The 13,738-nt window shown below is 45.0% G+C and overlaps 3 protein-coding genes across 3 annotated transcripts; all 3 read left to right on the top strand.

Moving 5' to 3' along the window:
- Positions 1 to 425: 425 nt before the first annotated feature.
- On the top strand, positions 426 to 2,256 carry LY79DRAFT_135126 (family 61 glycosyl hydrolase). Its single transcript, XM_060550897.1, has 3 exons — positions 426 to 857; positions 947 to 1,306; positions 1,724 to 2,256. Exons 1-3 carry the CDS (start codon positions 803 to 805, stop codon positions 2,005 to 2,007), a joined length of 699 nt encoding a protein of 232 aa, XP_060415789.1. The 5' UTR covers positions 426 to 802; the 3' UTR covers positions 2,008 to 2,256.
- Positions 2,257 to 3,391: 1,135 nt separating this feature from the next.
- On the top strand, positions 3,392 to 4,411 carry LY79DRAFT_512423 (SnoaL-like polyketide cyclase; the record flags this gene model as incomplete). The annotated part of the gene is made up of 1 exon (XM_060554368.1): positions 3,392 to 4,411. One exon carries the CDS (start codon positions 3,392 to 3,394, stop codon positions 4,409 to 4,411), a length of 1,020 nt encoding a protein of 339 aa, XP_060415790.1.
- A 2,237-nt stretch (positions 4,412 to 6,648) lies between these two features.
- On the top strand, positions 6,649 to 9,197 carry LY79DRAFT_549267 (uncharacterized protein). Its single transcript, XM_060557460.1, has 4 exons — positions 6,649 to 7,263; positions 7,316 to 7,507; positions 7,568 to 7,739; positions 7,812 to 9,197. Exons 1-4 carry the CDS (start codon positions 6,848 to 6,850, stop codon positions 8,847 to 8,849), a joined length of 1,818 nt encoding a protein of 605 aa, XP_060415791.1. The 5' UTR covers positions 6,649 to 6,847; the 3' UTR covers positions 8,850 to 9,197.
- Positions 9,198 to 13,738: the final 4,541 nt, after the last annotated feature.

A 13,738-nucleotide genomic window follows, 5' to 3' on the forward strand; every position in this document is an offset into this window, starting at 1 on the left:
GTCGGGAAGGTCGCCAGTTGCTGGATGGATGGCACTTTATGGGATTGACGGGTCCGGATTGGACAGCAGTTGAGGGTTTGGAAGGGGTCGTATCGACCGGCAGGGAGCGAGGTTCTCGGTTCATGAGATGAGCGAATCGGAACGGAAGATAGCGCGATGGTATCACACCAACGCTGAACGCGGGCGGCAACCGGTTCAAAAGCAGCTCAGGAAACGATCCGTAGATGACTGCTTTCCGAAACAACAGGTCGTTCGACGAGATCGCGGCGGCGCCGACATTGTGCTAGTTCGCAGAAAGACCGTCGGGGCAACGGTGTGAAGCCCCATATCGCTCTTGGCAAAGGACGGCTGTCGAACCGAAGACAAAGTCGAGTGGCGGATTTCCATCTGTGGGTGCCAATTTTAATCTAAATGTCCTACCGATGAACAGCTGTCACACGTTAATACAATGGACCTTCTGCGGGTGTCCACATGGAGGGGGGAAATGGTCAGGGTGCTAGTGCCACGCTTTCTCGGAGGCTCGACTCCGGGCCCGGCATGGGGTTTCGAAGTCCCGGGGGCGATGGAGATTCGTGGAATGCGACACCCCAGCGATCTCCGCCGGCCGCTGAGACAACGTCGTGACTTCGAGATTGCCGGCGGTTTCAATCCGCTGAGGCGAGGAACGGGGTGAGCGCTTCTGGCGCCTTTCGGAGAAGGGGTATATAAGGATTGAGGCCAGGCTGGTCAGTTCTCGGTCAACGATCAGACCCCAAGCAGCATCTCTCCGGCCCATCAACAGCTCCCGTTCTCCGAAGCAACGATGAAGTTCTCCGCTGTTCTCGTCGTCCTGGCGGCTGCCTCGGCCGAAGCTCACTGTAAGTACTCCCCCCTTCACGCAGCAACACATAAATCGCGTCTTGGATGAGAAGCACGGGACTGACACTTGCTTGCCCCCCCGGCCCAGACACCTTCGGCCGGCTCGTTTACGGCGGCACGACGTACCCCGAGTGGCAGTACGTGCGCAAGACGCTCAACTTCTACAGCAACGGGCCGGCGGACGGGGTGTCGTCGACGCAGATCCGGTGCTACGAGGCGGACGCCAAGGATAGAGGCACGGTGCAGACGCTGCCCGTGACGGCGGGCTCGACCATCGGGTTCGCGGCCAACTCCAACGTCGGCCATCCGGGCCCGGCGAGCATCTGGATGGCCAAGGTGCCGGCGGGCCAGACGGCGGCGACGTGGGATGGCAGCGGAGCGTCGTGGTTCAAAATTTACCATGAGCAGCCGAAGGTCACGAGCAACGGGCTGGAGTGGTCCTCATTGAGTGAGTTTTTTTTTTCGTTGATTTTACCCTTTTTCTTCTCGTTCATTTTGCCCCTTTCTTCCGGGGAGCCCGAACCCACATTTTGGGGACAGGTTACGAGAAGGAAGGAAAAAAAAAAAGGGCACGATGCATGGAAAATAGTAAACATCTGCGACGAAAAGTTGGAGCAGACATGGAGAGTTATTCAGACGATGCAGAAAACAGGTTAGGGAAGGGATTGCGGGTTCAGAAAGATGGGGTGTTGGCCCTTATTTGTGTGGGCATCTGTGGAGAGATGATGAATTCCCCTTTCCGCAAGGCTGATTCAGGGACTGAGATTCTCAATCGTTTCTTTCCTTCCTTCTTGTATCCTTTCTCACCTGTGTCCACAACCCTCGATTGCGGATGTTGTGCAGACAAAAGGCTAATCGTCTGCAGACGCGTTGGTCCTCTCGGCCAAGATCCCGTCGTGCCTGGCGTCGGGCGAGTACCTCGTGCGGGTGGAGCACCTGGCGCTGCACGCGGCGGGAGACACAGGCGGCGCGCAGTTCTACTTGTCGTGCGCGCAGGTCTCGCTCTCGGGCGGGGGGAACACGACGCCGTCGGGGCTCGTTTCGTTCCCGGGGGCGTACAAGGCGACGGATCCCGGGATCCTGTTTAAGCTGTACTGGCCCATCCCGACCAGCTACACGAACCCGGGACCGGCCCCGTTCACGTGCTGATGGGGAAAAAAAGGGGGGCCGGACCCACTTCGCCGTCGCATGTGGGGAACCGGGATGTGTGCAAGTGGTTTACTCAAGAAACTCGGACGTTGCGGCAACGGAGGGAGGAAAAGGGGGGCAGGAGGGGTGGGCGTGGTTCGGCAGAATTTTCCGTTTTTGTTGAGCTTGATTTGCCTGATTCAGTGTGTCAGTACGAGTATCAGCGTGAGTGGCGGTGATACTCCAAACAAATCGTCCGACGCCCGCTGATGGACGGCACTGGGACTGGACACACGATGCACGCACCATTAAGCGATTAAGCGAAGCCAAACTCAAAGGAACGCGGGGGGGTTGGCACTAGCGAATGGATACCTCGAAACCTAGTTTACCTTCAGATACCTGCACTAAGTATTCGTACACCACACACTACCTAGTCAATTCAAAGGGGCAAAGCTCTCTCTCTCCGGGTCATCCGCAGTAGAACTGGAGCGTCGTCCCCGATGTATCGAGTAGTGGAGCTATGAAATTGGGAGGGAAAGTGAAGCTGGGGAAGGCGGGCGGACCATTGTCTCCTGCCCATCGCTAGCATGGAATGTGCCTATGGTCCGCGCGTCGCTGCTTGGCGGAAACGAAAAGAAAGAAGGGACGAGAGGGACGGACAACCTACCTGCCTGCCATAGTCTCGATTTTGGAAGGGTAGGAGCCACCCGTTGCCACGCTGCAGGGATGTAGCATCATGTCGGAACTGTGGGGCCCCGTACGTCATGCACGCGTGAGATGTGGCGTTGGGAACAGCTGAGAAGTCGTGAGAAGATCGTCGCACCTTCTTTTTTCCCCATTCGTCGCCTGCGCCTGCCCAACACCGAAGCTACTTACCATGTCTGTCGCCTGTCATCCTGTTGGGCCCGGACCCGGCGGTGGCTTTACCTAAGGAAGGTACCTAGTTGGGTAGATAGATACCTTACCTAGGTAGGTTTAAGTAGATAGGTACGAACAGCGAACAGCTATTACTGAGCTTTTGCGCCGAGTACATTCACGTTGAAGTAGTCCTCCCCCATTCCCTTTATTTTGCCTCAGGTGGTCAAAAAGCGCGATCGCGATCTGCACCGATGACCTACCGTTGCCCCCTCGGCCCTCACGTTTAAATACGATCCACGCCGCAGCAAGCTCAACTTCAGGACAGGCCGCCGACGCTGTTCGCAACACCACAGTATTACCCCAACGACTCCTTTACCACACATCCCCCTTGTCTCTCCTCGCACAGCCCGTTGTGCCAACACATGCTGTCGTCACAGTCGATTGCAGCGCACACCGACCCCCGCCCTCAACCGCACCGAAAGATATCATGAAGATGTCCACAGTTGTGATGGAGGAGTACGAGGCGCCATGCTTCTCCCACGAGAGCATGCTGACGCCCCCCGACTCCCCCGACAACAAGAGCCCCGGGCCTCTTCCTGGCTTCGAGCCCCCCATCGCCGACGCTGCCCATGCCCCCGGCCGAAAGATCAGGAGCCCGACTTCGAAGCGTTGGAACGGCGATGGCAAAGGCATTCAGGTCGACATCGGCGCTCGCCTGCGCGAGTACCTCGACTGCCTTAACAACCGCAAATTCGACATCATTGGCAACCACATCGCCGACACTATCGAGCGCAACAACCGTACCCAGACCCGCCAAGAGCACATTGACCGCCTACGCTCGCGCGTCGAGGGCCTCGCCACCTTCCAGATCAAGATCGACACCTTGTTGGTCGACAAGAAGGCCAAGGCCGTCGCCGTGCGCTACATCAACCGCGTCACCCTCAATGATGCCATGATGAATCCCGACACCGTCGGCAAGACATATGAGTTCGACGAGCAGTGCTTTGTCTGGTTTGACGATCGCGGCAAGATGGCCCGCATGCTCACCCTGCAAGACAACGACGCCATCCGCCTCCAGACTCCCGAGGCAGCCGTCACCCCGCGCTTTTTCACCAGGAGCGCTCCCAAGGAGCCTGTCGATCTGGCCGCCGCCTATCGCAAGTACGTCGCCAGCATCAACCGCGGCACCATGGCTAAAGAGTTCCCGCGCTACTGCAAGCGCGAGGTTCGCCACAACAACCGCGTCCTCCCCCTCGAGGAGTATTGGCGCGGCATGGAGGCCAGCAGGGAGGCCATTTCGGGCCTGCAGTTCGACATCCAGGAGCTCCTCGTCGACGACGAGACGCAGCAGGTCGCCTCTAGACTGCAGATCACGGGTACCCCTGTTGCCGAGTTCGCCGGCGCGAAACCGAACGGCAAGAGCGTCAAGTTCCATCAGCATTGCATGTACCGCTTCGACAACGGCAAGATCGCCCTCGTCTGGGCCACAATGGAGCTGGACTCCTACCGCAGACAGCTTGAGGAAAAGCCCGACCGCAGAAAGTCGTCCATGCTGGGCATCAACTAAGGATCTATGAAAGGACCAAAATGACCACTATAGAGGAATCGTATTTGTCAGCGTTGATTTCGAGCTAAGTTTTACTTTTTGGGGGGGAGGCCGAGAGCCAAAAATGTTCAAGCACGACGCAATGGCGCCCCGGCGTTATTGGACCTCTCTAGGTCAGGATTGTCTTTAGCTCATAATTTTAATGTTCGGCGATTTTGAAATAGACTGCACACCCACAAAACCTTAAGTACCCATGCAACAGTTGCCAATCTTCTAGAATATTCTCTCCGCTATGTAGGGTCTTCACAAGAGCCTCAAGAGTCTGTATCAAGAAATCGGCAGGCCGTCATGGATCGAGAACTTGAGAAGCCATCGATTGATCGGGCCTGAACGAAATATTCCCCACCGAGCTTTATGGCCTTGGCATAAATCTGGGAATAGCTTCCTGTGGCTAGTACCGGTTGCGGCCGTCACACATGTGGCTTGCCACACGCACAAACCAACTCCGTACGCGTACTTCTACTCAACATCATTCTCATGAGCAGTTTGTGCAGAGAAAAACTATTTTGCATTTTTTTTTTTAGCAGACGCTGCGGCTCATCACAGCCCTCTTATCATTTCCCAGCTGGGCGACTGGAGGATGCCGCATGGCTCTTGGACGCCGAAGAGCCCTGAGCTCTTGACAGCAAGGAACACTTCAAATTTGAACTCCTGGACATGGTTGGCAGATATATTAATGGAACGATGGAACTCTTTTGACGACTGCGCGATTGTGTATGTATTAATGCCAGTTACCCTAGGCACCCATTGTCCTCTACAGGAACAGTATTACGCCAGCGCAAAACACAACAACAACCAAAACCTTTACCCGCAGAAACTTTACCAAGAGCCAGGATCTTTCTGCTCCGCACTCAAGAGAGCCAGGTCTAATACCGACTTCAGCTGCGCCCTCAGTGCGTTAGAGACATCGAGGTGATTAGCTGACTATCTGGCGGCGGCGGCGGCGCTAGGGGTATGTAGACGAGTGTTGGTTATGCCGGCAAGTGACTGCAAGTTGGGACGACACATGTCTCTAGAGCGCGATGGTAGCTTGCTTGGAAAAAAGAACCCCCGCCCAAAAAAAAGACCAGTCCGGCTTGACCGGCTTGACCGCAGCAATTTGAGTAAATGCTTCAGCAGATACTGGCATCGAGACCTTGTACATTGCCAAGAATAACGCTGAGGACAGGTACCCAGCCCGCTATCCCTCGAGAGTTGTCATCGCGGAACTACCTCCGATTGAGCAGGGGTGTGATGGGCGAACTAGTGGCTCGCGACGTTTCAACCCTAGACGGTGCGTTGGTAAGGCAGAATCTTCCAATCTTTCTCGATCTCCCCAGCTTTGCTCTCGATGTGATGTGCCGTCGTTGAAACGGGAGATTCCCCCGGCCTATCTCTGGGGTTGCCCGCTCCTCTGCTGCCCACACTTTGCGACGTCACCCTGCGGCAAGGCAAGGGATGTCTGGCGGCCTCCGGTTTCGGTTCCTGTCAGGAAGCGGCGCAGCTACTCTGCACCCGGACGAACGCCGGATTGATGTGGATTGCCGACCTTAACAGTCTCTATTAGTATATCCGCGACAAACACCAGAAGGGTAGAGAGTCTGGCCCGCTTGGTCGTTTTTCATGGAGCGTAATGCCGTTGCCGCGCTACTCGCGATGCCACTGGAAGTCAGACCGATCGAGCAGTCAGCCTTTTCGGCCTCACGTGCCGCCGATCGGCTCAGCCGTCTAGGCAGAACTGCCAAAGAGATGTGCGCATGGGTGTCTGATTCTTCATCGCTACACGATACGTCTCAATCGCAAATGGAGAGCGGAGAGCCCCTGTCTTGTGACGATCTTGCCCCTCAAGCGCCCTCGTGTGCCAGCTTTCACGCGATTTGCAACTGACATGCCCATCTCACCTTGCTGCATATCAACTACCAGATGTCATTGAAAACGAAGGCCAATCAAACACGTGTTAGAGTACACAATTTCGTTGGTTTCGTTGTCTTCAGGCTCCCCAATCGAAAAGTTACTCCGTGTTTCGAAACTCACTGTATTCCATCGTATCAGCTTAGAAACACTCAACTTCTTGGGTACCATGGTCGCCGTTCTCGACCTCAGTACTAGATATGATTTACCTCTCGCCTGCAGACCTCATAATCGGCAGAACGCCTTGGTGCTGGGTAAAGGCGGAGTACCTGGCAACCTAAAACAGGTCGCGGCGGCTGTGCCCCTGTACCCAACAAATCACGATAAGTTGTTGGTCGCGACTTCAGGGACCGCATCGGCCAACGCAGGGGACTAAGCCCGCTACTGGGCCCAGCTTTTGGCCCAAGGCTCCCTCTGGCAAAAAGACTCAATCTGGAACGAAGGCCGAGCCTTCTTTGCTGATATCTTCAATGAGGGGATAATTGGGAAACCTATATCTTCGTCAGCATGGCTTTTCCTCTGACCACCCAGGCGTTGCAGAGACAATCAAGAACTGTACACTGCTCCTTTACTACCTTCAGTCTGTTCATCGTCATACTCTTCATTACTATGGGGGTACCCAAAAGCCCTAGCAGCGTGCCGACGAAGCTTGCCCTACGGCGTGAGCTTGAGTATGGCAATAGGGGATTATCAAAATACGCGGAGTTGACGAAGCGTATTCGCGAGTTTCCAGATACATTCTCTAGTAGCAAGGGCTTAAGTGGGCGCTCTTTGACTGATTGGAAGTCCCCTGAGCACCAGGACGCTTTGGGAGAGATGGCTGGAGCTTTTCTGGAGCATCGCAACAACGGCAGCTTCTTTTGGCCGGATTATGAGCCAGCCGATCAACCAGGATCGTTGAAGTATTCGGTAGACAGAGAAAAGTAAGTCAGCAGTCTCCTGTGGGCAGATATAGTACTAACACGAGCTTGAAAGGATCAAAGATATTTTGCACCAGATGTTCTGGAGGCAAAACGACGGTAGCCCACGCAGCGCCAACAATTTGCAGATCAAGACAGAAGAGAGCCGACCCCAGATTTCAGACGGACCAGGAGCCACCTTCAACGACCCCATAGTCATAATTGATTCCAACGGCGACGGGCCTCCGCCGCCCAATCCTTCGGTCAGGTAGGTGACGGAATCCTTGCGAAACCCTCCTCAGACTGTTTGCTCACACGCGTATCTCAGGTCAGGAACTCGCCCCCAATTTCGTACCCTTCCGGGAACCCCTCCAGACGGAGTCTCCATGGACCGTGCCAGACATAGAGTCCAGTCCCCGCTCACAAATGAAATGGAGACCAACGACGACTTTTCTCAAGAGAACGGAAGCCTAGACTTGGGTACATATATCAATAGATACGTAAGTGGTACCTGAGATATCCCTGCGTTGATTCCATTCCATCCCATCCTCTAACCAAGTTGTACATAACAGGCTAGTAACAATTGGACATCACCTTTTAGGGAGGATGCATCAGTTGCACCCTACGCGAACATGCAGCCTTCTATCGGACACCAAAGGACTGATAACTCCTCCCCCACCCGCACAACGTCTTCAAAAAGAGGAAAGAAAAGGTCAGCTACGACAGGTGTCAACAGGGCATCGTCCCGCAGAAGTAAAATGCCTAGGAAATATGATCAAGCAACTCCAGCGCAAGTTGAAGAAGCGCCTCGGTCTCCTGAGCGCTCATCTGTCCCAGAGCATGCTATTGCCGGCGCAGCATCCGCTTCTGGAGCAGTACCGCCCGGCAGTCCGCTGACCGGCGTCCGCGAGGAAATGGACAATCCCAGAATTACAACGGAAAGCCTCGCCGACGAAGGTCCTGCGGATTCTGCTGTTGGCACGACAAAATTGCAAAATGAGAGCGAAGTGAGGGAGCAGAAAACCTCTCAGAACGCGGAGAGAAACACACAATTGTCTCTGGATAAAAGGAAGGCGCCCCTGTACAACTCTTTAGGCTCTCTTCAACCTCTCTCACCTGCGGTACCATCGAGCTCCTCTGACGTTCGACACGCGGACCAGGTGACCGGTACTCGCAGTTCTGAGGGGCAAGGGACAGCCCCTGAACCCTCTCCGCCTAGGACAGCCCGAGTTGAGTTCAGGTACCGTGTAATCTCTCACTATCCCGTCCACCTAAGCGTCCCCTGGCGATCGGGAAGGATCCGGAGCAAGACACTCGCAGACTTGGAAAATGAGCTGGATCTTGATGCCTCTCATACCAAAGTCCTACGCTTCTCTCTGAAGGCCCCAGGGTCGTTGGCTGAGCACCTCGTCTATCGGGGACGGGAAGATGAGTTCAACGCCATGAAGCAACACTTTGAGGACTGGATTCGGAAATACATTGCAAACAAAGCGACTGGTGACAGAGTCCTTGTGCAGTTCGAGATCGAAGGACTGATTGATGATGATTCGCTTGACCGAAAGCCTCATGAGGCGGCCTATGATGATGGGGCTGGTAACTTCGAATGGTGACTGCCTAAGGTATGGCCGCAAACTCTTCGTAGTCTACATGGCTGAGCTCAGATTTGAGTTGTGGCTTTCTTTTCGTTTCCTTGCGATGTGCAAGACATCTTTGACCGCTGTTATGAGATATAAGTCAAAGTACCCACTTACCGACCACCCCCCCATTCCGACCACATGAATCATGATGCTATCACAACAACCACCACTTTATTAATTAACTATCAACTACCTCTTAAAGCCACAATAATGCAACTTTCGGCCTCACTAGATAATTCTAATGCACTGGATTCATCTAGCTCACTTTTAGTATCACTAGCCTTAACCTGGGCTTACTGCACCTCTTTGATAGTTGCGAACTTTGTGTTTAGATCTAGGGTAATAGCCTTCCTTTTCCTAGTAGTACTATTATTAACTTTAGCCTAGAGAAGCTATATTTAGTGCTTAGTAGTAGCTAACTTAAAGGCCTACTCTTTAAAGCCTTTTTTAACCTTTCTAAAGAGCTAGCGTTATATAGTAATATTTTATTCTAGTTAGCTAAATAAATATAGTTAATCTCTAAGGTCTTTAACCTTCTTTAGTATAGACTACTTAACTATAGATAAGGCAGATACCTATTCCTTTATACCCTAGGCCTTATAGGCCCCTTTTACCCTCTAGTTAAGTAGTATTAATAGTGCTATTAATAATAATATTACCTTCTAGACTAGATGCCTACTTATTAAAGGTTTTACTAGAGTAATAGGCTATAACCTAGTGTATTTTTAACTACTTTTAATATTACCTATAGTTAGCTTAGCCTAGTAAGCCTTATAATAATAGCTAATAAAGTTCTTTTTACTAATAATAGTTAAATTATTTTACTAACTTAAATATCTAAGCTTCTTATAATAGGCTACCTTTATAGGCCTAAAGACTACTTAGTTAAGTAGCTAGAGGATATAAGAGATATATAGTAGTAAAAATAATAAATAGACATTATAAATATAGTATAACTATATAAAGTCTATTATTATATAGCTTTTATGCCTATCTAAGATTAGTAGTTTAGCCTAATTAGGGTTAAAAGGCTTAGTCTAAAAAATAAAGACCTTCTATAGCTATTTAATAGTAGTATTATTAGTAGTCTATTTATTTTTTATTACTATAAACTACTACCTATTATATAGGTTTAGATCTAGAGAAAACTACTACTACTAGACTATTTTACCTTTATATATAACTAATAAATAAATAGTATTACTATTAGTAAATATATACTTAATAATAAATACCTAGGCTCTTAATCTAGGCTACTTTTTTCTTATAAATATTATCTTTACTTTACTTAGTATTAGCCTATTATCTCTTTTACCTTTAAGGATACTAGTCTTATTTATATTATATCTATTAGCTAGTTTAATAGTAGTAATATAAAGGATAATAAAATATTTAAACTATTCTCTAATAACCTTAGTAAATACCTTATTAATATATTAAGAATTAATAAAGTAACTTCTTTAGACCTTAATAAATAGATTCCTCTTAATAAAGGTATTTACTTACTTCTTCTTAATTAGTCTATTATTACCTATAGCCTTAAGAATACACTAGGTAAATTCCTTTAGTTATTAATAGGTTAAAGGATAACTAAGATTAACCTAGGTTTACACCTAACTAGCTAGCCTAGCCTCCTAACTAATAGAGAGTTATTAATAGTTAGAAAAGGTAGACTACCTAGTCTAGGTAGTACTAGATAAATAGTTCTATAATATAGTCTTAGTGTTATAGGACAATATGGCTGACCTTTAGATCTACTTTCTTGGCCCTGCTAGTAAATCTATTAGTTAGGCTAATATCCTGCTAATAGCTGGTGCCCTACTAGGCCCTACCTGTTGCTAGTCTATAAGACTAGCTATTACTAGCTATAGCTCTAGCTTAGTTAGTTATTAAATCTATTACCTATTTAACTATATTAAGTAGTAGTATAACTACTAGTTATAATACTATAGGTAATTAACCCTCTACTACTATTAATAATAATAAAAGGTAAATACACTAAATTACTATTAAAAGCTATTTAATTAGTTATCTTAAAGGTAACTAATTAGAGGTATCCTTTTATTAGCCTAGCTACTAATATATACCTACTAGTAGATTTTTTTACTACTGTTAGCCTATACTAGACTAACCTATCTAGCTAGATCTACTACACCTCTAGTTACTACTACTATTACTAACTTTTACTTTAATAACCTTACTTTTTTTACTCTTCTTTATACTCTTTTATATTAGTTATTTTACCTCTATAGACGTTAAGGCTACTACTACTAGAGCTACTGTTAATTAAAGCCCTTAAATAGTAATAATAGTAATAAAATTACTAGCTAGAGCCTTACTATAAGTATAGTACTAGATTTCTCTTAAGATCTATACTTTTTTACTATATATACGCTAATAACTATAGCTAATAATATTACTACTAACTTTACTATTAAGACTTTATATCTTAAAATACTTTTTTTTATTACCTACTAGACTACTAGCCCTTATTACCTTTACCTTTAAAGCCTTTACTACCTTTATTATTAACTTTACTATTACTACTATTAATAATAACTATCTTATTACTACCTTCTTTACTTATAAGTAAATAGTCTATATTACTAGTAGTATTAACTTTCTTTTTAGCTATAAAATTTTATACTACTGTTAAGGCCTTTACTTAAAGGATAATACTAATCTAGAACTAGGAGGATATAGTCTAATAAGAGAGTAAATAAGTAAAGAATATATAAAACCTTTAGCTAGTAATAAGATACTTAAAGCTATTACTACTAATACTACTACTAGTGTACACTTAATAGGCCTAATGCCTTTATAAGTTATATACTTAGCTACACCTTTAGAAGCTATATTAAATATACCCTAGATTTAGAGGAGGTTATCTACTAAGAGGTAAACCTATTTACTAGCGCCTTTAAGAACAAGAGAAGGAAATCTAGTCCTTTTAGTAATAGGTCTACTAGCTCTAAGATAGCCTACTATTACTACTACTACCTTATAAAGCTATATAGTACTATAGTTAAAATACCCTAGATAATAAAGATAATAAAGATAAAGATAATAATACTACTAGTTATACTATAGAAATAGGTCCCTAAGATAATAATAATAGATCTATTTATATAAGAGATTATTACTATAACTTTAATAAATCTAATAGCTAACTAGCTAGTAGCTAACTTACCTCTAGCTAACTTACTTATAGTTAGCTAGTATTTAGCTAATTATCTTATAGCTAGCTAGTATATAACTATTAATACTACTAGCCTATATATATAACTAACTAACTTATATATTAATAACCTATATATACACTTAGCTAGCTAGCTTATAGTTAACTAGCCTAAAGTCTATACTTATACTTATATATACCTAGCTAGCTAACTTATAGCTAGCTAACTTATAGTTAGTTAACCTATAGTTAGCTAACTTATAGTTAGCTAGCTTATAGCTAGCTTATATATATACTTAACTAACTAGTATACTAACTTAACTACTATTAACTTAATTACTTAGCTAGTAATAATAACTAAGATTATAGTAGTAATAATAGTAACACTATTAGAGATAATACTAATAGATATAAGGACTTTAATAACTATAAGGATAAATATAGTAATAATAAATATAGTAATAGTTATAGTAATAATAATAACTATAATAAGGACTATTAACCCTTAGGTATACTCTTTTTATAATAGCTATAATAGCCTTATAAAAGCCTAAGGTATATAGTTAATAACCTTATTAACTAGTAATTAAATAATTACTATATAATAATTATTTTTATTATTAAGGGGGCACTTATTATAAGATAATATAGCTAACCTTTAGATCTATTTTCTTAGCCTTACTAGTAGATCTATTAGTTAGGCTAATATTCTACTAATAGCTAGTGCCTTACTAGGCCTTACTTATTACTAGTCTATAAGACTAGCTATTACTAGCTATAGCTTTAGCTTAGTTAGTTATTAAATCTATTACTTATTTAACTATATTACTTAGGGATACTATTATTATAGGATAATATAGCTAACCTTTAGATCTACTTTCTTAGCCTTACTAATAGATCTATTAGTTAGGCTAATATCTTACTAATAGCTAGTGCTTTACTAGGCCTTACCTATTACTAGTCTATAAGACTAGCTATTATTAGCTATAGCTTTAGCTTAGTTAGTTATTAAATCTATTACCTATTTAACTATATTAAGTAGTAGTATAACTACTAGTTATAATACTATAGGTAATTAACCTTTTACTACTATTAATAATAATAAGAGGTAAATATACTAAATTACTATTAAAAGCTATTTAATTAGTTATCTTAAAGGTAACTAATTAAAGGTATCCCTTTACTAGCCTAGCTACTAATATATACTTACTAGTAGATTTTTTTACTACTATTAGCCTACACTAGACTAACCTATTTAGCTAGATTTACTATACCTCTAGTTACTACTACTATTACTAACCTTTACTTTAATAACTTTACTTTTTTTACTCTTCTTTATACTTCTTTATATTAGTTATTTTACCTCTATAAATATTAAGGCTACTACTACTAAAGCTACTATTAATTAAAGCCCTTAAATAGTAATAATAGTAATAAAGTTACTAGCTAAAGCCTTACTATAAGTATAGTACTAGATTTTCCTTAAGATCTATACTTTTTTACTATATATATACTAATAACTATAGCTAATAATATTACTACTAACTTTATTATTAAGACTTTATATCTTAGAATACCTTTTTTTATTACCTACTAGACTACTAGCCTTTATTATCTTTACCTTTAAAGCCTTTACTACCTTTATTATTAACTTTATTATTACTACTATTAATAATAACTATCT

The sequence above is a fragment of the Colletotrichum navitas genome (assembly GCF_030913465.1).
Source record: "Colletotrichum navitas strain CBS 125086 chromosome Unknown LY79scaffold_19, whole genome shotgun sequence".
Taxonomy (NCBI): Eukaryota; Fungi; Ascomycota; class Sordariomycetes; order Glomerellales; family Glomerellaceae; genus Colletotrichum; species Colletotrichum navitas.

Coding starts and splice junctions, on each gene's coding strand:
- LY79DRAFT_135126 (XM_060550897.1), top strand. CDS start 803: ATGAAGTTCTCCGCTGTTCTCGTCGTCCTGGCGGCTGCCTCGGCCGAA. Junction 858..946: donor TGCCTCGGCCGAAGCTCACT/GTAAGTACTCCC, acceptor CCCCCGGCCCAG/ACACCTTCGGCCGGCTCGTT. Junction 1,307..1,723: donor GCTGGAGTGGTCCTCATTGA/GTGAGTTTTTTT, acceptor AATCGTCTGCAG/ACGCGTTGGTCCTCTCGGCC.
- LY79DRAFT_549267 (XM_060557460.1), top strand. CDS start 6,848: ATGGCTTTTCCTCTGACCACCCAGGCGTTGCAGAGACAATCAAGAACT. Junction 7,508..7,567: donor CCGCCCAATCCTTCGGTCAG/GTAGGTGACGGA, acceptor CGCGTATCTCAG/GTCAGGAACTCGCCCCCAAT. Junction 7,740..7,811: donor GTACATATATCAATAGATAC/GTAAGTGGTACC, acceptor TGTACATAACAG/GCTAGTAACAATTGGACATC.